Source organism: Eubalaena glacialis, chromosome 11 (genome assembly GCF_028564815.1).
Source record: "Eubalaena glacialis isolate mEubGla1 chromosome 11, mEubGla1.1.hap2.+ XY, whole genome shotgun sequence".
In the NCBI taxonomy this organism is placed as follows: Eukaryota; Metazoa; Chordata; class Mammalia; order Artiodactyla; family Balaenidae; genus Eubalaena; species Eubalaena glacialis.
The window spans coordinates 47912674-47936329 of NC_083726.1; the positions used below are offsets into that span (position 1 = coordinate 47912674).

Below are 23656 nucleotides of genomic sequence, written 5' to 3' on the forward strand. Positions count from 1 at the left end.
AATTTTTATTTGGAAAGTACACAGGAGGTACCTGTTTTTTCATCAAAGCTCTTCTGATCTGGATCTCTAACAGATCTGGGCCAATGAACACACACTACCAGTGTGCTTGCCCTTCATCTGTGTGTCTGTGAACATTTGTGTTTGCTCCTCTTTGTGCAAGGCTGTACTTCCAGCCCAGGACAGCAAAGCTGTGGAGAGGATACCGCAGTAGATGCTTTGCTAAGAGTTTTGACCCTGGTGGCCTGAATCTAATGACCTCTGGATTATTCTAGAAGGATTCGGTCTTCCATGGAGTCAGAGGCTGCTTGGGCACTAGCTTATCCTAAGGCTTAGGTGCTAGGTATTATTGGATTCTGTGATGCTAAGGGTTCCAGGTCTGCATTGGAGCAACTGAAGAATACAATTGCTTTTAAGATTCCCCAGTACTTAGCCATGTCCTTGTTTAGTGGTGAGGTGTGAATATTTACTGTCAATAGATGAATAGACATTGAGTCTCCACAACCTGGGCATATGGGGGAGATAATGAAGAGCCATGACTCCTTCCAGCAAGAGGTTTCTAATCTAGCTGATGGTTTTATCATTATATTTTTGAAAAACATGGTAAGATCCTTTGATCTTCTGCTTTGATCACTCTCAGCTTCAACATTCAGGGGACTCTAAGACGCACTGTGTGGACAAGGTGGGCAGAATGCTGGCCCAGCACGCCTCCATCTTTTTATTTTTTTAATGAAAAGTCAAAAATCCAGATTTTTTTCCCTTTAAAATCTCCTATTTTTCTCAACATTACCTGCTTATTCCATTTTTAAAAAACTATATTAAGATCACACTATAAAAGCCAGAAGAGGCGCATGTGCTGGTCAAATAGGGAGCCCTCTGTTTGCGAGCTCCAGTGAATTCATGGGAAATGATGTTCTAGCAACATGATACACAGAAAAAAAGAAGACAGAATCTTTACCCTCCAATCATCACTGTCTAAGGGAGATGAGATGTGTGATCATTTCTTTTGTTTTTATTTTCCTTTCCCTTAAAGCCAATGTTAGCCATGTTTTGCTTATTTACTATCCTAGGGCTTGGATAGTCATGAGAATCATGACCCTGCTCCTGAAACCAGAATGTATAGCAGTCACGCCCACATAGGCAGCCCCACTGGCCGTATTAACGCCTTGATTCAGTTCGTGTGTGGGCCGACTCATTTCCGAGGGTGGGGTAGTAGCGCCGGAACCGTGGGAATGAAGATGCAGCAGAAGTGCTTGAGGTTGAAAAAGTGATTCGTTTACAGTCACATCTGGTTTTAAGTCATTCGTCTGTGTACAGTTACAAAGCTCTGACAAAAGCTATGCAAAGCTCATTTCCTCCAGACTTAAAAAAAAAAAAAAAAAGTGGGGGAAGGGAAGAGGGTAAAAAATTGATGTAGAAATAAAAAATACCAAGAAACCTTAGAGATGTGTCTGGGAGAGATGGTGGGGCTGCTCTTAGAGACACATCCAGAACTCCCACCCCGCCCTTCCAGGATTTAAAAAAATCTTGGCACTGCCAACAGTCAGAGCAGCCGGTAAATGTCTTTTGTGCTGATCTCTTGAGGAATTTCTCTTGAGTATGGGATTGACAGCAATGGTAATTTATTATTATTTGGATGTTCTCAGAAAGACATTCTCGTCCGTGCACTTTGTCATTCTCTCTAGCATTGCTGGGTGCTCAGCATCCATGATTTATTGTTATTCATCTACTATTATTAGTACTAATAATCATACTCTCTAACATTTGTTGTTATTCATCTACTATTATTAGTACTAATAATCATACTCTCTAACATTTGTTGTTATTCATATACTATTATTAGTACTAATAATCATACTATCTAACATACTATCATCCTTTAGCCAGGGAGGTGCTATAAATATAACACGCACCTTCTCATTTTATCCACCCCCTCATTAAACTACCCCCAAATGCCTGTATAATTTCCATTTTCCTGGAGACCTATGACCTAGGAAGGTTACAACCTAGGAAGCTAGAAAGATTCCTTGAAATATAAATATCCCAAAACAGTTTCTCTAAACACAAAAGTCACGGTCCTTTTTTAAAAACTGCTTATCAAAATTATCTTACCTTAAATTTTAATAAATCTCTTTTTAAATGCATGACACCGGCTGCAGGTTAAAAATCGTATTCACTTTTGCTGTAATGTACTATTGAAACAGTTTCAAATTGAAACAGAGAAAAGGATTTGCCATCTTGTAATTGTTTTTAATTGACACATTCCCTAATTGCTAGGCTTTCTTCTTTTTAAAAATATCTGGGGAAACAGACATGAGGGTTGCATAACAAAAGGCATCAGAATTGGCCTGTCATCTAACATTTGTTAAGTTTGCTGCATGTTGACCTTTTTCCCTTTAGCATCTGTACTTTATTGAGAAGTTATAAATATCAAACTATGCATATAATATATATTATAGATATACTATATAAAATATATACTATATTATACAAAATATATTATCATATATTACATCACCACTTTACTTATTTGACACCTTCTAAAACTGTTCAAGTTCTTCTAAATTATCTATATAGCTTCTTGTAACCAGAGAGCTCAGTGAAATTTAAAAGAATGAGATATCATTAACTCTCTTTAATATAAAGTGACAACTGGATCAGGGTTTAGAGTAGGGGATTGACAATCTAAGGCTTTTGTTTGGAATTTGGATAGCTCTTTTTCACCAACTAGAGCAGGAAGGCTTGTTAAATATACACACACACACACACACACACACACACACACACACATACATACATACCCAGGCACACACAGAGATTATTTGGCTCCACCAGAACATTTCAAATTCCTCAGGTTGTAGTAGGGCCTTAAGATTTTATGTTTCTAGCAAGTTCTCAGATGATGCTGATACTAGCTTTTGAGAACCACTGTCCTAAAGGTTACTACCTCCTTCCCCTTTCTCCTTTTCCTCCCTTCATCTTCCCTCCCACTCATCTTTTCCCACCTCTTTCTCTTCAAAATCAATCTTCTCTTCTTTCTCTCTTTTATTCCTTTGCCCTTCCCTCTTTCATTCCTCTGCTCCATCCCTCCCTCCCTTTCAAGATGATATTTGAGGCATCCAGCAGGAACATGTCTAGAAGGACTTGTTTACAGTGTTTATTCAGATAATAATATTTATTGAGCAGCTACAAAGATTCACTCATTCATTCATTCATTCATTCATTCATCTACTCACTCAACAAATATTTGTTGAAACTCCACTATATGCCAAACTCTGTGCAAGAAGAGCAAGACAGACAAAGACTCTGCCCTAAAGGAATTCTCCATATGGCCAGGGAAGGCAGACAGTATACAAACATATAAATAATTGGATTATTACCAAGTGTCATTAATGTTCAGAATTAAATAAATGGGTTGCTGAGATGAAGATTGATAACAGCACACTTTTCCCCTGTGAGGTCAGAAAGGGCCTGGCCCCATAGGGATGTGTTTAAGCTGAGACCTAAAGATTGGGAGAAAGACAGCTAAGCAGACTTCCTGGGCAGGAGTGGTCCAAGAAAAGGAAAAGGCAGGCACAAAGGCCCTGGGGCAGGAAAGAGTCAGCTTCTTGGGGGTGTCTCCAAAACCTAAACCAGGGCCTGGCACACAGTAGGTGCTCAGTCAATATTTGCTGAATGAATGAGTAAATGAATTATTAGACCCAGGCCACTGGAGCATAGGAGGCAAGCAGGAGAGAGGCATGGGGTAAGCAGAGGCCAGGTCATGAAAGGCCTTTTAGGTCATGAGTGAGGATTTTGAATTAACCAATCAACTTTACCAATCCACTCTTCCTTCATTCCCCCAACCTTCTCTGCACCCAGCTCAAACCCTGATGTCAAGTAACAATTCTCAAAGTGTGACCCTGGGACCCCTGATGATCGGTTGTATCATTCAACATGTATGTTCATGACGTGATAAGAGCCATGCTTTCATCCATGAAATCATAATTAATGAATATATAAATTAGAACAATTATTCATTAATTGTTATGACTATTTGTTTAAAAGGCAGCTGTTTAACCAACGGTTTAACATTAGGCACTCATGTCTAACCAAAAGCAGTCCCACCCTTCCCCTGCAGTCTGGGAAAGGTTTCCTAGTGGCAAAGAGAAGAGGTTGTCCCCTGAAAAGTTACAGAGAGGCTGATTCCAAATGCCTGGAATGCAGTAACTTCTAAAGCAAATGTAGTGTCATTACACAGGATAAATAGGTTCAAAAGAAGTTGAGGAATTCCAAACAAAGATGAGAACAAAGAATAAAATGAATCATCTTATTTGTACTTTGTACAGTAGTTTCAAATAAACTCCTCTAGGAAAAGATGTTATCTGGCAGCCTTTCCCAGTCTCTTACTGCCTTGAATCTATTACACACCTCTCTAATTTTTCATATTAATATAAGTGTTTTTAAAAGGTAAATCAGCTTTTAAAATGTAATCAGTAAAAACCTGAGTTTAAACTTTCTCTCCTTGTTTCATAGTATGTTCATTCCTATAGGTTATTTAGGACCCACTAATTAATTGGGAGCTTTGCTGTGAGCCTTAAGATTCTCCAAAAAAAGAACCAGCAGTTACATACCTTTGGGAAAGAAATATCGCTGACTCCTAGTCCTTTCCTTCACAGATTGCTATAATTCTTCATATACATTGGTATCAAAATAGATAAAAGGCACAAGACCCTAAATGTACATGTCTCTCTGATAGATCAAAAATTAAATAATTGTATTTGAAGAAATCGCTCCTTCTTTTTCTAATTCCTATTCCCAGGGTTATTATTAGCAGGTCACTGTTAATAACAGAATTTGGAAGCATCTGAAGAGTGTTATGAGGATATTTTGTTATTGCTTTGTTTGATTAGTCCTCTTCACATTTTGCCTTTCTGTTGCAGTTGCCTTTACTATAAGGCAGTATACTGCATTATAGTCAGACAGTGTATTGGATATCAAATACTATTTTAAAATTAACTGTTAAGGTATAGTAGGTTGGTAACATGTAATTTTTTTAAAAAATATGTGAGAAACCTTGGAGAACTTGAAAAAGACAGGATTTATCAAAGATTTCTGCAAAGGACAGAGGGATATTTAGTGAATTTGGGAGGGAATGTTTCAAATCTGAGGGGCAATCTATGAGAAAAATGTAAAAACCTCATTGGTTTTTGACAAAGAGAAGGATGGGCAGCAGAAGTTAGGTAAGTGGGACCTATGTGATGGATGAATTTGAAAGAGAGCAAACTGTGTGATTTGGATGCAACCTATCACTAGGCAAACTGACAATTGGACAGCACATTAAAGTTTGCAAAGGTGCTTTAACATATGTGATCTTATTCTTCATAATAGCTCTGGGAAGTATTTAGAGTAGATATTATTCCAGTTTTACAGACGAGGAAATCACATTGTCTTCTGAATATAGCCAGAAAAGAAAACGGTAATGTTAAAAAGGAATAAAGCTGAAAAAGACCCCTGTAAAGGCTGAAGGCAGCCTGTAGGATTGCAGTCTCTAACGGGGAGAGAAGAGGAGTATCTCTGATGATGCCGAAAGGAATGCCAGGCTGTGAAAAGTCATTGAACTTGGGGGCAAAATACGGAGGGCAAAAGTTCTTTGGTAAGACAAGTGACCTGGGCAGAGAAATAAGAAAGATTCCATTTTCCCAGAAATACACCCGTGTTTTAGGTTTGACCTTCTTTGAGTGTCTGCTAACTTGAAAAAGAAATTTGAGATCTCTAGTCTGGCTGCAGATTAAAAGCCCATAGACTCTTCGAAGGAGTAGAAACTTCATCTTTTCATTAAAAAAATTTTTTTAAAACACAAGTTTTCTAAAAGAATTGAAATAATTTTCACTTTTTCGTTTTTTTCTGCTTTTCCTCCAAGTAGGTACCTTTGATATAGCAGTCAATAATATAGCTTTATGTATAATCTATTTGAAAAAGAAAAGAATATGCCATCCTTCCCATTGATGTAGCTCAAATATTCTGTTTTGAAAAATCTCCTTTCTTCCGGCAGTTGTCAGGGATGGCACCCAAAGAAAAGCAGTCAAACATTATTAAGGTTGTTGCAATATTTTCCTACTATCACCTATGAGCAATTAAACATTTTTGCTCTTCGGTTGTCAGGAACTCTTTTAAAATCCATTTTCAGATACATGATCACTCAGGTACTGAGGCAGTTGCTAAAAGTTAGCATAAAGTTAGTGCTAAAAACTAAGTGAATTTCACTTTCTTGTAATATGTGGGAAGCTGAGCCATCAAGAGTATTTTCCACAAACGAGAGTTCATATTGCTTTCTTATATTGCTTGGGCAATTATGGATGAAATGACTTTAACTACTGGATGGTCAGTGATGAAACTGCTTTGCTTGTGGGCTGGACGATTGGTGGTGATTATACTTGTTCTTGGTTAGCACCATGTGCATAAGATTTAGGGAGAGCACAGACCTCTACACAAGAGAAAGGGGAAAGTGAATGGCAGGAAAAAATGAAGGTCAAGTTGACAATGGACACCATCCTTTCAGGGTCTTTTTCTCTTGATGGTGTCAGGGGGATACGCGTTGGGACGAATGAATGCTTTGAGGTGAGAAGGGCAAAAGCACTCTAATAAAAGGCTTCAGGAAAGAGTGAGGCGACCTAGGGAAATCTGCTGTGGTCAAGTTTAATCCTGGGAAAAGAGGCCCTGGAGAAAGCAGATGAGGAAGATAGGAAGGAAGACAGGGAGCGGGAGGCGCAGGGTGTGGAGGGAGGAAGGGGGCGGGGGTGGGGAGATGGAAAGTGAGAGGGAGCAAGTCTTACTGTGGCTGAGACGGTGGTGTTGAGGACCACGGACTGGGAAAAAGTGAAAGTCGGGCGGGGAGGCGGAGAAGGAGGCAGAGCTCCGCAGACCCGGCCGGGACCCCTGGCGGGAGAGGCGGGGGCATCTTGGCCCGCCTCGGGCCCCCTTGGCAGCCTCAGGCGTTGGCTCCTCGGGGCTCCCTCCCTCGCCGGCGCATTGTTCCTTTGCCGGGAGACGAGGAAATTGCCTTTTGATTGCGGAAGTCCGCGGCCGGGGCTCGGGGCGAGGCAGCGCGGGTCAGAATGGCAGCGTGGGAAGGGCGGCGCGCTGCCGGCCCCCGCCGCCTCTCGCGTCCGCAGCCGGCCCGGGGCGGCAGCAGCATCAGCGGCGGCGGCGGCGGCCCCCGCGCGTCGTCAGCCCGGAGGCCAGTGCTCTGCGCCCGCGGGGCGCGCTGAGCGCGCGCAGCAAGTGGTCCCCGCTCCGCCGGCCGTCGGGGCCGCCCCGCGTCCCAGCCCAGCGGTCGAGTCAGGGGGAACCGCTGAGCGCCATGCGGAGCCATGGAGCCGGGCTGGCCCTGTGGACCGCGCTGAGCCTGCTGCAGGTGAGGGGCCCGAGAAGAGGTCCCCGCGGGCGGACGCGCGCCTCCCCGCCGAGGACCAAATGCCCACTCGGCTTTCTGGTCTGCTGGGTTGTGTTCTGGAGAGGGAGGTGGCAGAATTTCTTCCTCACCCTGGGGAAGAATGAGCCATCCTCTTCTGAGCCCCCAGCCAGACTGACAGCTCGTGCCACTGTCAAAGGCAACAAGCCACCTTCTCTTTCCAGCTGCTCTGGAGAAAAAGCAGCTAGGGAGAAGGTGGCCATCCCCCTGGGCTGCGGGCCTCTTCTCTGGCTGGGGGGCGAAAAGGATGGATGGGGTCAGGCTGGGGGCCAGGGGTGAGTGGAGCAGCTTGGGGAGCTTGCTACGGACTCGTCCCTGGGCAGGTCTAGACAGCGGGCTTCAGCTGTTGTTCTGGTTCCTTTGCAGACTGGACTGGGGGAGCCAGTGAGATGCAACTTCACCCTGACAGAGTCCAGGGTCTCCAGCCGGTCCGTGTCTCTCCAGTGGAAAACTTTGGCGTCACCCTGTAACTTTAGCCTCATCTGCAGCAGTGACACGTCGTGGGTCGCGTGCTGCCACCCCGTGCGGATAGACAACACCACCTATGGATGTAACCCCAAGGATTTACAAGCGGGAACCATCTATAATTTCAGTATTATGTCTCTGGATGGAGAAGAGAGAACTGTGGTCTTGCAAACAGGTAAAAAGTGACAGGTGCGGTTGGACGGCCAGGCCACTTCCGGCTGAGCCCTGCCTTTTCAAGCTGATGTTTCACTTGAGTTCCAGGCATACAAAATAATAATAATAATAAAGGTAAAAACACCTGTGAAGATAACTATTGACAAAGATTTCTAGTCTCCTCAGATCTGGCCAGAAGCAGCTTGGTTGACTTTCAGAGACTTCCTTAGTGCTGAAAACAGCGGACTAGCCACTTAAACGGGGAGAGCAGCAAAGAGAAACTGTGGGCTGTGGAGGGAATTTGTTAAAGTGATGTGGTTTGAGCTTCCATCGCATTAAATTGTCAAGCCCTGGAATAATTTTAAGTAAATGTTTTTAGAATAAATAATGGAAGTGCAATGATTAGGGATATGGCTTTCCTCAACTTAGTTTTATTTTTGGAACCAGGACATAAAATCATCAGGAATAGAGTCACTCTTAGGGGGAAATTAGAAAAGTCCCTTGAGATGAGAGTATGAAAATTATTTTTTATCACTTGTGTAACTAAAACCACGCCAATATCACAGATCATCCTTTGGTTACTCTGCACCTTAAGTCAATCATTTTCTGTTCACTTTTGGTAAACCCTTCCATGCGTATGTGGTAAGAGTTTGTCTTTCCTGCCTCAGTTTTCTTATCTGTAAAATGAGAGTGTTAGACTTGGTCATTCAGGTCCAGGTTCCAACCAAGTGCCTACTTAGGTAGGGGCTGCGATGCATGTTACCTCATTAATCCCCAGAGCCACCCTCAGATGTGCTCGGAATTCTCTAATGACTTCGATATTTTATGACTTCATTAGTCTTCCTTTTAACATTATCTTTATTTGTTGCAATAGAGAAGCCTTACTTTCATGGAGAAAGTCAAATTTAACTGAAAAATTCCAGAAGTTAAATTTAGAAATGTGTCGTCCTTGCTATTCTTTCACATTCAACCTGAACAAAGATCACTTCTTTAGCTATAGTTCTTTGAAGAGGTGAGAGAACAGTCCGTTATCAGGGCAGTTACAGTAAGGTCAGGAAATGTGACTAGGTCCTGGTAATAAGTCAATGAATTGTTCTCTTACTAATTAAGAATGCCCAATTACATCACTTGACTTACTTCAGAGGAAAGTTAGATAATTTCTGAGATTTGCAGGAACTTGAATTGAAAAGAGACACCACTTGTTAAGAATGTGGTTGTGTTTTTACAGGGAATCAAAGAGAGACCGAAATCAACCACATAATTAGAACATTTTTCAGGAGTTTAAGTGGCTGGGTTTTTAGTTATAAAGTTCTTGGTTTCTTGGTATGTGAAGATGTGAATACTCAGATTGCTAATACTGTGAAATTTATGACGTTGAACTTCCAGATGTGTTCTTTACATTTGATAAGGTGTCTGTATTGAATGGGGCAGAATGATGTTTAAAAACAGGTGAGCCATCAGAAGCTTATGGGAGAAAAGATGAAGACATTAAGCCAGAATATACTGATTTAACCCAGAGGTTTTACTTTTTTGGAAAAAACATTGATGAAAAGGGACTCACTGTGGGTGTTACTAGTTAGAATATGTTTTGAGTTTAATTATGCATGTAAGTGTTTCAAGTCCAGAGACATTTGTGAAATGTAAGAAATGTTTGCATTTTATTGACTATGTTTAATTAAAAAAAGACTTAGTCAGCATACCCAATTGTTAGTGTTCAGTGTCTTATCATTTTTCTTAAGGAGTTACTTTTTACAGTACCACAAATATACTTTTCACCACAAATTTTATGAGCTCCATGCCAAATGTGAAGAATGAAATTTGATCAAAAGTGATGTTTGTATAATAATAATTTTTTCATACTTATTTGTGTGATGGTATAACCCTACTTGGGTTTCTCTATATTTTTAAAATAATTTTATTTAAATAAACTTTTTTAAGTTAAGATTTTTTTTTTTAATGTTTCAGGGAGAATATTTTTGGTTGTTTGTTATTTATTTTTTTGTCAGCACTTTTTTTGTTGTTTTGTTTTCTATATTTTAAGGACATATGTGAGTTTTCGTTTAAGTTAAGAGAAAGTACTAGTATTCCTCTATATTAACTGCTAAGCTACAAAGATGAGTGTCACAAATCATATTTTACTGTTATTAAAGCAGGATCAACTAGTAGCATAATATTAAGTCTGAGATATAACTTCAAACAAAAAAAGTCATTCAAATATGTTGTGCTTTTCTTATTCCATTACGCCTATCTTATCAGTATAGAGTAAAATAGAGTGAGAGCAAGGCATGATTTGGCTGGAGATACAACAGTTGCTTAGATTATCTCTGTAATCATTCTGTATCATTCCAAGTGTGATTTGTCTGGTTGTTTTTCCTGGTAAATTATCTAAAATAACATAATGTAGACATGACCTTAAAGATCAAAAATTTCAACTAAATCAGAACTATTTCAGCAACAATCAGTTTTCACTCCAGATTTAAAATCAGAATTGAAAAACCTATGTGGATTCAAATTCAGTTCAGCAAACATTTTTCAAGCATGGATACTGCAGCGAGTTACACCAGGTAGGGATTGGTGAGCTTATAAAGATGACAAACAAAACATGGTCTCTGCCCTTGTAGTCTTGTACAGAGGTGACAGAAGGTCAGGGTGAAAGTGGTGACAGAGCTTTACCACTTCTTTCTTGGGTGAAGACCTTGCCCTGCCTCTCTCAGGTGTGTTGGGTCATAAATGGTCAATGCAACAACTGTAATAAATTGAAAGCCAAATTATTTAGTTGTGAATTCATCAGAAATAGATTATGAGGGTAACAGATATTGAAGAACTCAACACTTTTGTTAACACTGTGTCCTCAGAGTCTAGAGCAGAGGCTGCAAAGTGGCCCCTGGGAGTGTCTAGGTGTCTAAATAATAGACATGCTTGTTTGGCTCATGTAATGTTTGTGAAAAATTCAGATTATTTCACCAGCATTGAGCAAAAAATTCACATAAATACCAGATGTATGGATTCTCTTAAAATACTGGAAGATCTGGCAAAACTCGGCCAGTCTGCCTAGAACTCTCTAGAGCTGAGTTGTGGTTTCTCTCTTTTCAGATACCAATTCACTGGAATCCCCTTGGACCACTTCATTTATTTCCTTACCTGAATGTATCCTAAGGACATTTGAGTTTGTTTAAATGAAACTGTAGAGTTTTCATTTAGAAATTTGGGGGGATTTTTATCTTCCCACCAATAAGAAGTAGTTTTTCAGTACCTAAAATGGCATCTAACCCATGGTAGGTGTTCAATAAATATTAACTGGATGGGTAGATGGATGAATGAATGGGGAGATGAATGGGTGGATCTATGGATGAATAGGTAGATGATAACAGACAAATATTAATAAATGAAATGAATATTTTAGTGGGAGAATGTACATAAAAATATGATCTATTCTCCTTGGGTTATGGGTAAGTTATGGAGCCCAGGGAAGAAGTCTAGTCGTAGAGAACTTTACCTACAGGAAGAATATCTTAGTGGCATATGACTTCTTGTTAGTCAGTTTCAGGTACTTATTAATCAGCCTAGAGCAAAAGGCAAAAAAAAATTTAGCTCTTTATACATGGCTCATTCCTCTGTCTTTAATTTAAAAAAATTTTAAGAGCTTTAATTACCAAATCACCATATCAGCTATTGTTTCCACCTCAAAATGTTGCTTCTTGTATTAGTTTACCAGGGCTTCCGTAACAAAATACCACAGATAGGGTGGCTTAAACAGCAAATTTATTTTCTCACAGTTCTGGAGGCTAGAAGTCCCAGATCAAGTTATCAGCAGGTTTCTTCTGAGGCTTCTCTGATTGGCTTGCAGATGGCCACCTCACTATGTCCTCACATGGTCATCCATCTGTGTTGTCTGTGTCTAATCTTCTTAGGACACCAGTCATATTGGATTGGGGCCCACCCTAAAGATCCCATTTTAACTCAGTTACCTCTTTAGAGGTCTTATCTCCAAATACAGTCACATTTTGAAGTATTGGTGGTTAAGGCTTCAACATATGAATTTTAGAGGGATGCAGTTCAGTCCATAACACTTACATGGCTTTAAACACAGGCCATTATTTCTCAATAATGTCTGTAAGCTACTGGCATTAAACTCTCTTGCAGAGTTTGTTATAAAAGCATGTTCTTGGCTTCTACCTCATATATAATGAATTTAGAAAGAGTGGAGCCTAGGGTATCTGATTTTAAACAAATATCAAAGTGAATCAATGCACACTGAAGTTTAAGAGCTATTGACATAGTTTTTCTATTATTCAATGGCATTAAAATTTTGGTACCATTTCTTTTTATGCCTGGTTAAATCTGTAATGCCTAGGAATATTTGTTGTCTTTCCCAGGAAGAAAATAATACTCTAATATTTGTCTTGTGCTTTTATAGTATGTAAAATACTTTCACCTACCTTGTTTAGTAGGTAAGAGTATAAAATATATATTATACTGACCATATATTGTTTAATTGTAGCCACATGGCAATCCTGTGGAGGGAGTATCGTGAAGGCACAGGTGGTTAAGAGTTGAGTTCTGAAAGCTGCCACCTCCATCACTTACTAACCAAGTTGCCTTGAACAAGTTACTCACCTCTTTTAATCTATAAAATGGGGACAATAATAAAGAGAATGCTCACTTCCTAGGGTCGTTTTGAGGTTTTAATTGATTCATACATAAATTCTAGAACAGTTTTTGTCACATACTAAGTGTGTAGTAAGTTTCCTATTATTACTTTCAGGTTGGAGATGAGATTGATATTCATAAGAATTAACTAATCACAAATCCATAGAGCTAATATATGGTAGACCTAGACCTTGAACCCAGATTTACTGACCCCAACGCCAATTCTTTCCACTACTCTGTAGAATGGACATAATTTTTTAGTTGGTTTTTGTTCTTTCAGATTACATATGATAGTTTGTTGTTACTTTTCAATTCAACTTTTAAAGAGAAAAAAATATATTATGAAATACTTTAAATCTATAGTTACCTAGCCTACACAAGGGTAGAATAATGATTAAATGTGTGTTAGTGTGATGAAATAATATTGATTTTGATTGTGTTGAACTGCTGGTGATGGACTTCAGTATTTAGGAATCAGCCATTTGCAGTATAGTTATTTCAGGAATTCTAAGGTCAAGCTGAGCTCTGTATAGGGAATCAACCAACCTACTTCTCTGCACTTGACTTTTTGTGTGTTTGGAAGCTTCTTCCATTTGTCTGACTTCTGTAGGTGGGCCTGGCATTCTACAGATTAGCAGGAAATAAAATCTAATTTGTCCAGACAGAATGGAAGAAAATTTGTTTCACCTTCCATTCCCGGACACCAATTCCCTGGAAGCCCCCTGGGGGATAAAGGATAATACTGACGACTTTCTGACCTTGTAGGAGAGGTCAAACCCATTCTAAATGTATGAATGTATATAAACAAAGATGAATCTATGCAACTAAAATTAACATGGTAGGTATACATACAGATTTCCAGGGATTTGGGGTTTTGATTTTGTTTTTCTTCCTCTAGATGGAAAAGTTCAAATACATAAAAAGTAAACAGAATAGTATAAGGAACGAGCATGTACTCGTCTCCTACCTTCAACAGTTACCAACTGACAGACAATCATGTTTCATCTATATCCTCACTCACTCCCCCACCGCATATCATTTTGACACAGTCCAAGTCATCATTTAATTTCATTTATAAATATTTCAGTATGCATTTCTGAATGATAAGCATTATTTTTAACATAATGACAATATCAGTATCGTACCTAACATTGACAGTAATTCCTTAGTATCTAGATGTGCAGCACACATCAAGCGACAGCTCATGAATTTCTACATGAGAGCGGCTTCTGGGCAACAGTCTGGAAGAGGAGGCCAAAGGATTTCCCTTTGTACTGCATTTATGTAGCGTTTAAATAATATTGAGAAAACCTCTATTGGTTCTTGTTTGTTTGTTTGTTTGGCTGTGCTATGTGACTTGCAGGATCTTAGTTCCTGGACCAGGGATCGAACCCGGGGCCCCATAAGTGAGAACGCCAAGTCCTAACTACTGGACCACCAGGGAATTCCCAAGCAAACCTCTATTGTTAATATCAAAGAGAGGAGTAGGGCTGCTGAAGGATGACGGCATGAGGGTGTTAAAGTCTCTGTCAGCTGTCATTGTCCCCTCCGTGCTGACATGGTTCTCTAATACTCGACAGAAGTGAGCTTTTCAGTGCTTTTGCTTAAACTGCTCTCTCATTCTGCAATGGCCTCTCTTCTCTCTGATTTCTGCGTCCTACTTGACCTTCCAACTTGCTCAAGTTCATTTCAAGCCCACCTCTGAGACCTTCCCCTTGGATATCATTCCCCTTCTGCATATTCAGCATTGGTGCTGACCTGTGTTACCCTTAACAGCAAGAACAGCTGCAATACTCACACCAACTGCCATTTACTGAGGCCCCACCATGTGCCAGGGCTGCACTTAACACTTTGGCTCCATTACCTCTTAACACTTACAACTCTGTAAAGTAAGTATTGTTAGTCCCATTTTACAGATGAGGAAACTTAGCCTCGGTGAGGTTAAGCAATTTGCCTTAAGTCACTGTTTGAAGTGATAGTGTTGGGATTTGAACCAGGTTTAGTCTGACGTCAAAGTCAGCCTCCCTGATAAGTTACCTTTGTGTTTACCTTTTTCACATATGTCTTAAATGCCCGAGTAAACTGTAGACTCTCAGAAGCCAAGTATGATGACCCGTAAAATAACATGGCATTCCTCACTCGTGTTAATCTTGATGCAAATGATTGTCAAAGCTGCTTTAATTGCGAGGCTGTTAAAACTTTGAAAGTTCCTCGCTACCTGGATTTTATATTTAGTGTATAAAGTTGATAAATGAAATGCATGTTAATCTGATATATTAGCATAATATAGTATATCATCTTATAATAAGTCAGAAAGCTGACTATAGTCAAACAGCAACAATTACAAAAGTAAAAGAAAATTACATCTCTATAAATCTATTTAATTAACTACAGATTGTGGGCAATTGCTTTCTCATCTTCTTCTTCTGCCCTTTTTAAAAAACCTGCACCAAGGAATGGTTTGTGGCTTTTGCCCCACCCTTACCCTGGTTTCCATGAGAAAATTCGCAGTTAGTTTATAGGAATAGTTGATGTTCACTCCATTTTATATAGAGTGCTACATAAATGCAGCTTCCAGTCTCCTAGCCACCCTGCTTTTAACTAGAATTGTATCCTAATTCCTGTAAAGGTACGGAAGTTGAATCTGTAATCCATAAAGAATTGATCTCTTGTCCTGGAGTTAGTGCTGAAAGATAAGGTGTGTGTTGGAGAGGTGGGTGGAGGATAATATCCTGGTTGAGGAGACCTTGAGTTCCTATGGAGAAACTTAGACTTCATCTCATGAAAAGTTCTTGGTGCTCCCCAGGGGATGAGGATGGCAGATGTGTGAGAGATATACAAAGCGGTTATTTGGCAACAGTGGAAAAAAGACAGAAAATAAGGCAGGCACCCAGAAAACTCAGAGTAATCCAGACACAAGGTGATGGAACACCAGGTTAAGGCAGTAAGATTAGGGGGAAAAAAGAAACGGAGAAGAAAAACATTATTTTTAAAAAAATCAATGGAACTTTCCTGGCGGCAGAATTAGATTTAGCTATTATTAGTGTTGTTATTCATTTATCTATGCTAGACTATCCAAACCATCAAATGAAAGTTCTGTAAATTTGTCTGTTATTTTTCATAGAGATCTGGTTTGATTTTTTGTTGTTGTTATACTGACTGTGCGACTCATGACATCATTTTCCATCCTGGGACAACTAAGTTGTGATAGAAAAGAACTCACGACTTGGAGTCAAGTGTTAGAAGCTCAGTTGAATTACTTGTTACCTATGTGATGTAAATGAGTCACTTAATGCCTCTGACCTTCTATTACAACTAAGAAAGCACCTTGTAAATGATCAGATCCTACACAGATATATTGTGTGCTATTCTGACTTCAAAAAAAGCTTTTGGCACTAACTTATGGATTGCCTGCTCTCTTGTTATAAGGCTACATTTATTTCCAAAATAAATACTATCATTTTGAATTCTAAACACTCTGCAAATTCCTATAGCAATAGATAATAATGTTTTAATGACCATACAAAAGAATTTTTAAAGCAAATATCACTTCCATTTTATACATATGCGTGTCTCCCTCTTCTTAAGTCAGATTTTTTTAAAAGGGAAAAAAGGAAGAATCCATTTTGGTTCAGGAATTTAGCTAAACTTTATCAGAAAAAGTGGGTTGACAGCAAACTTACTTATGAAATTCTGGGGCTTCCTGATACTGGTAGATTCATTGAAATACAGCAGCTGAATACTATGGAATTTTGCATTTGGCATTCAATATTCCAGATCCTTCTGGAAATAAATACAAACAAAGATGTCTTAAATTGATGGCTAATGATAAATTTTGATATATTGATTGAGATTAAATTATTGATTTATGGTTTTCAACAGTTCTCAAAGCTTATAATACTTCACTGGTTGCTGTATGTATGAGAGCAGTAGGTGGAAAAACCAGAAAGGCTATAAATGCACACATGTGTGCATTGATATCTCCAGCCATCAGCATAAATTATGTAAGTCAAGTAGGGTTTTCCAATTACATATGACCTGTCACATGATCAGAAGATTACAGACCTATAACTAAATTTTCAAATAGCATTAAAACTCTCTCTTTCATATATCTATCTAGATATCTAGATATCTATCTAGATAGGTAGATATCTATCTAGATAGGTAGATGGTAGATAGGTAGGTAGATAGATAAATAGATAGATAGATGCTAGATGAAAATAGCACCCTGACGGAAGTATCTAATTTGTTTCTAATAAAATATTGAAAACTATTTTTTAATACAGCAGAGTTTTCCTTGGGCTTAGTTAGATTGAAACAAAGTCTGAAAACTACTGAACTCCTGCCGCATGCATAGCAATAGTGGACCACTGCCAGCAAAGGGCTTTATCACAGCATAAATGGGGTTTTAAGTGTTTGTTTCCAGTGCAGGTTCTTGCAGCCCAGGCACTTCCCAATCTCATTGTTCCTTTGTTCTAGCGGATGTACAAAGGATTGACTGTTTTGTTTTCTGGCTCAGAGAGATTAGATAAAGTCTGCATTTCTGAACTTCACCCTCTAGGCACGCAACCTTAAAATTCATTTTCTATAGCTCACATTTTGCAGATTATATATGTTTAGATTATACCGATCATAAGATCATTTTCTTTAACCTTTATCTGGCTGGGTTGTGCATGTAAGTGATAGTATTGATCCCTTTTGAACAATCACTGGAAAGCAGCTGTCCCTCTCATCCTTGTCCTTAAAATGCCTCTTCAGCAAAAATGTGTCACCTCAGTTGGCTATGACAAGGTTGCTCTTGAGTTTCTCTGGCTATTAGAATCGCATGGTAACAAGAAAACTTTCTGTGAGGGGAAATTATGTCCTTTCCTTTTATGATGACGTCCTTAATTATAGAGTGTTATGTAGGATAGAAAATTTAAATAATATTGCCACACACACACACACACACACACCCCACAAAAACCCATACTGTTTTTCCTCAAGAACCCATAAATGAAAATCATCTTGGGAATTTTTTTTAATTTTATCTTAAGGGTTAGAATGTTAGTTCATGGGAATAAACTGATAAGATTTTTCCAAGTGTTTTTTTTTTTGAAGAAGGCAATTAAAGCTATTATCAGTTTAGTTTCCAAAAAAATGGTATTCCACTTTTGCCTCCATTTTGTCAGTGATTCAGAGGACGTTTCTTTTTATGATCATGTAGACAGAATAAGTTTATATTATGGAGTGCCCACTGTGTACCATGTAAAGTCTCCTCTATATCTTGTTACTCCTCCAAACATCCAAGAGTATAAGTACTATTATTATACTCCCCAGACAGAGGGGGAAATGGAGGCTTAGAAGGTTAAGTAACTTCCCCAAGTTACTGATATGTGAGGGAGCTGAGATTTGAATTGAGTTCTGACTCCAAAGCCCACGCTCTCTGCCACTTCACCTCCCTGCCTCTATGACAAGATCATCCCAATTATAAGAGGAATATTAATACTAATACTAAAAATAGCTAACATTGAACACTCACTATGTGCCAGACGCTGTTCTGAGTGCTCTAGATAAAATACTCAACTTAATCTTCATAACAATTCTACTGAAAAGATAGCGTTGTTATCAGCATTGCATAGAGGAGATTGCTGAGGCACGAGGAGGTTAAGGAATTGCTACCCAGCTACAAAGTGGGAGACCCGGATTCAAGCCCAGGCCGCCAGACTCTAGAGCCTACACTCTTCAGGTGAACCTGTGCTGCTAGGATATAAACCACACAACCTTATCCTCTAAGCTCACCTGTGCTTTGGGCTCTCAAAGTTTCTATCTTGGCTTGGCCTTATTTAGCCTATGTATGGAGTCTATAGGTGACCCGTAGTCTACTGAGCTGTCTGGCTATAAATGCCTTCTGAATATAGAATAAGATTACCTTGTTCCTATTTGTATTAATGTTAGTCACAAGTGAAGACTTTCTTAAAACATATACTGTTCTAAGCAGATGCTAGAATTCCTCAATTTCTTTCATGAGTAAGATATAATTTACCAGGAGGTAAAGAAATGAGATCTCTATAGCCATGTCACTAAAACATCTAACCTGACTCTTGAAATTTAGTCTCCAGCATCTTGATCTCACTTTCTAGACCAAGAACCACATAGGATTTCTGAAAATTACTCATATGTAAATGTTAACGTTTCTACTCCCAACATTCAGGGTAAGGAGAGCCTTATTTCTCGTATGGTCCCACGGCATCATCTGCTCACTAAATGTTATTGATTTAGTTCCTAACCTGGAGACGTGCTATTCATCCTGTTTCAAGCTCTACAGTGAAGATTCAATACATGGGAAACAGGACTCCTCAAATTGACCCATGGCTTTGAGAATTGAAACTAAGTAAACAGCAGGTGCAGGACTAACCCACCTGCTCTGGGAGCTCTGGCAGCTCCAAAATGTCCCAGAACTCAAGTTTAGAAAATCTAGGGACATAGGGAATCCCAGTTGTTGGGAGAATTCATTTTGGTGAGCACACCTAGCCTAGGCTCATAATCAGGTCTGTATCTTTCGTGGTTTTCTGATATCTAAAAACAGCCCAAAGTTTTGTATACATAACCCCCCCAAACCCCACAACCTAAAAAGGGGAACGTTTACTACAAATACAAATTTTAAAATTATTTCTTAATATCTGTATTTTCAGTATTTATCCAGGCAGAGCCTGGATGTTTGTCAATGTTTGAAAAGTGCAAAACTTGCAAGCCAAAGAAAATATAACCTTGCTTGGATTTCCAAGCTCAGAGCTGTCGTAACAAAAAAAGGTTTTATTAGAAAATAAGGAGCTTATATGACTAGTAGCCAAGGTGGATTTCTTTTTTAAGTAAAATAGTAAAATAGTAAGTTTGGGAGTGGCATAAAATGCCCATTTGTATCATGAGCAGCAGATTCTTAAAGTTTTGAAGGAAAATGCATCTGGATTACAGCAAGGTAAGCGTGTATCTGCAAAATTCTTCAAGCCGCCTTCTCTTTTTTGTTTTTTGCTCTGCAGATCCTTTACCTCCTGCTAGGTTTGAAGTCAATAAAGAGAAAAGTACTTCCACCAGTTTGCATGTCTGGTGGACTCCTTCTTCCGGGAAAGTCACCTGGTATGAGGTGCAGTTACTTGATGATAACCAAAAGACACAGGGGGCCCAAATTCAAGAAAGAACTTCACGGAATGAATATACATTTTTAAACCTCACTGCTGGTAGTAAATACAAAATTGCCATCACAGCTGTTTCTGGGGATAAACGTTCCTCTACGATTTATGCCAATGGATCAACAGGTAAGACCTGTTTATGGATAGTTGCGTATTTAGTAGTCTATGATTCTTTTGAAATTATATTACATTCAGGAAATGGGAGTAAGAATGCCCCAAGATCAACAATAAATAGATAGGTGGATAGATAGGTAGGTAGGTAGATAGATAGATAGACAGAGAGACAAATAAATACTGTTTGATACAGAGGAAAGACTGGACTGGAAACAAGGAGGTGGGGTTGGGCTGCTAGCTTGCTGGGTGATTTTGAACAAGTCATGGAACTTCTCTGGGACTGGAATTTTCTCCAAAATGAGGAAGATGTTTCCTAATGGCCCTTCTAAGTCAAATGTTAGGCAACAGGATTTTCTGCCTCATTTTCTGAGTTTGTGCAATGAAAATTATTTTTTAAATGTTTTCCCTCCTCTGTATATTCTTCTCTTAACTTCAAGCCATGGTGTTTCCTGAATATTCCTATGTTTGGGACAATTCTTTTCTTGCACCCACGCATCCCGTTATCAATGACACATTACCATTTCCTTCCATAACGTACTTTCTTATCATTCACTGTCCCCTCATTTTCTCTCCTGCTCTGTTGCTCTCTTTCCAGTTTTCAACTTCTACAGTTCTTTCCTTTCTCTTTTCCCTTTACTGCTATGCCACATCATACTTCATTGACAAAATCTACCTTGATACCTGTTAAGTGGGGGAGACAGATAAACTATGCTGTAGCTTTAGGCTGTGGTCTTTGAAAAGAGCATTAATCCAGGTTCCAATAAAATTTCAAGAGTGCTATTTTCATTAGTTATTACACAAGTTAGATGTACAGAGAAGCATAAATGGATGTGTGGTTTCAAATGAAATGTGTCTATACCTTCTATAAGGAAATTATGAATGACACTTTGGAAATACATTGTATCCCACTAGTGCCATCGCCAGTGAAAGATATTGGTATTTCAGCGAAAACGAATTCTCTCCTGATTTCCTGGTCACGTGGCTCTGGGAACGTGGAAAGATACCAGCTGATACTAATGGATAAAGGAATTCTAGTTCATAGTTATGCCGTGGATAAATCTACTGCTTCCTATGCTTTTCATGGACTGATACCTGGTCACCTCTATAATGTCACCATTGTTACCGAGGCTGCAGGGCTGCAAAACTACAGATGGAAACCAGCCAGGACAAGTAAGTTTCCCTAGCTATTCTGAACAAGAATAAAGCTCAAATCAAGGAAATGTTTAATAAACAAGGTTTATTAAATTATTTGGATAATGGTAGTATAGGACAAATTGAAATGCATATGTTATAGAAGACCTTAATATGTATCCACTTTTCTACTTAGAGAAAGAGGGGTTCCCTTTCATTCTAAAGTTTAGGCTCGTCCTTGACAACCTTTTGAAATAGCAGAGTTAATCACTGATATAGTCTTAGCTTCTCTTTTTAGTTAAGGATTCCTACTTCCTTCTCTTAAACAGGCATCATCCCCTGCCTTTGTGACATCACTCACAATGAACCAGGATTACTCTTCTCAATGCTATACAAAGACCTACTCTTAGGTCTTTGTATAAAGAAACAGTCATTGCCCAAACCCTCTATCCAACAAAACATCTCCTGAGACCCAATTCTATAGAACCTGTTCGCATAGCCTAACATAGCCAGAAAACTAATCTGTGCTAAGTTTTAATGAATCACTTATATACATACTTATTCATTCATTCGTTCATTAAATCAGTATTTATTAGGTGTAAACTATATACCAGACATTGTGGATATAACAATGTCCAAGAGAGACAAAGTCTTTCCCCTCATGGAGCTTACATTCAAGTGGATTCTAATGCTTCTGGTGGGTCTAATGTGTTAATAAATCCCCTCCTTTGGGAAGCTATGTAATTTTAAGAGAGACTCTAAAATATGTAGTGCCTTAGACATTACTCTAGGGAGGAGAGTTCCTGAAATAATAGGAGGTTGGTGGGAAAGATATTTGGGGACACCTATATATTTACATACCTTTCATATCACACCTCAAAGATATATATATATATTCCCAACAAAAATGTACCACATATTTTAAGAATTACTTATGTATATCAAGAGCAAATTGCACTTCTAACTGGCATATGCAAAAGCAATGTGCCATGCCCATTATTTTAATGAAACATTGTGAATTTATATTATGCCATTAGTGAGGCCCCAAATTATAGCATAGGCAAAAGGTAGAAAATATATTCACCAAAGTGTCCCTCCTTTGAAATCATTTTCCTCTGATGAAATAATGACACAACTCCTAAGCTTTAACTTTATCATGATTCAATATGAAAAAGAAAGTATTTTTAGCACAAAAAATTTTATGATGGCCAATCAGTCAACCAATCTATTTATTATGTACTTGCTATTATTAAATACATAAAGACAGGAAGAAATTAGGCAGATGACATTCTTTGAGGATTCCACTTAAAGATTTTCAGAACTGGAAAAGACCATTTTAAGTTTTTTTGATCAAGCCATCATTAGGCAGTAAGGACCCCTAGGCTTAGTAAGATAGACAGAGCTGCCCAGGGTTGCCCAGCCAACCAATGGCCAAGTTTGAGGCAGAATCTAGGCTCCTGACTGCCATGTTTGTCCTCTCTCCACTAGCCAGACAACCTTTCTTTGGTTTTGCAGTATTATTTTTACCTTGTGAAGTTGTTTTCTTCAGAGCAGGGAGTGTGGCTTGTAGAGATTAAGACACAGGTCAAAATTTGGCCATAAGAGTGGTATGATATCCTGAGTTAAAGTCTCTTTCCCTTTCTTCCTAATTAGCCCCCATGGAAGTCTCAAATCTGAAGGTGACAAATGATGGCACTTTGACCTCTCTAAAAGTCAAGTGGCAAAGACCTTCTGGAAATGTGGATTTCTACAACATTACACTGTCTCACCAAGGGACCATCAAAGAATCCAGAATATTAGCACCCCAGATTACTGAAACTCAATTTAAAGACTTAGCCCCTGGACGACTTTATCAAGTCACCATCAGCTGTGTCTCTGGTGAATTGTCTGCTCATAAGATGGCAGTGGGCAGAACAGGTGAGTCTAAGGCTCCAGAAATTCCTTAGTTGCTCAAATCACTCTCTGATCCACCTTAGAACAGGATAAGTTAGAAGGAAAATCCCTTTCCCAACCTGGGAAGTATGGTCTACATGACTCAGGGTGTCTATGGGCCAGGCTCCACTATACAGAGTCAAGCCGAGGGTTAATTGCATTTGTCTGATTATTTAAGCAAATGTATTTGGATTGATTCCTGAATGATCTGTATTTCTGGCTCTGCCCTGTGCTATTTCAGGTCACACCACTTAAGTAGCACAAATGAATTAGCATTGATACTAATGAATAAAACATTTCTGATCAACTCTTATAATGAAGGCCAGTTAGCACTTACCCATGTTTCCCATAAATTATTTTATTTATGTCACCAAACATTTATCCAGTGCCTTCTTCCTGTAAATTACCATATTATGAGCTTTGAGAGTTATTAAGATGGCAGAGTTCAGCACACTACACCCTTCAGCCAAATATGGCCTGTGACCTGTTTTTGTATAGCCCCAAACTAAGGGTGGTTTTTACATTTTTAAAGAGTTTTTTAAAAAAGAAAGAAAACGAAAGAAAAACGTGAGGCAGAGACCATATGTGGCCC

General features: G+C 39.0%; 1 protein-coding gene across 2 annotated transcripts in view; it reads left to right on the plus strand.

The window, feature by feature from the left end:
* Positions 1-23656, plus strand: part of PTPRB (protein tyrosine phosphatase receptor type B) — a 113314-nt gene that overhangs the window by 20407 nt on the left and 69251 nt on the right. Inside the window, exons 1-5 of one of the 2 annotated variants that reach the window (XM_061206322.1) lie at positions 7192-7393; positions 7817-8090; positions 19738-20013; positions 20914-21171; positions 22786-23049. In XM_061206322.1, coding sequence (XP_061062305.1) covers positions 7340-7393; positions 7817-8090; positions 19738-20013; positions 20914-21171; positions 22786-23049 — 1126 coding nt within the window. In that variant the 5' untranslated portion in view covers positions 7192-7339. Of the gene's footprint in view, positions 1-7191; positions 7394-7816; positions 8091-19737; positions 20014-20913; positions 21172-22785; positions 23050-23656 lie in introns of those variants that run through there. The other variant, XM_061206321.1, reaches the window with a different exon arrangement.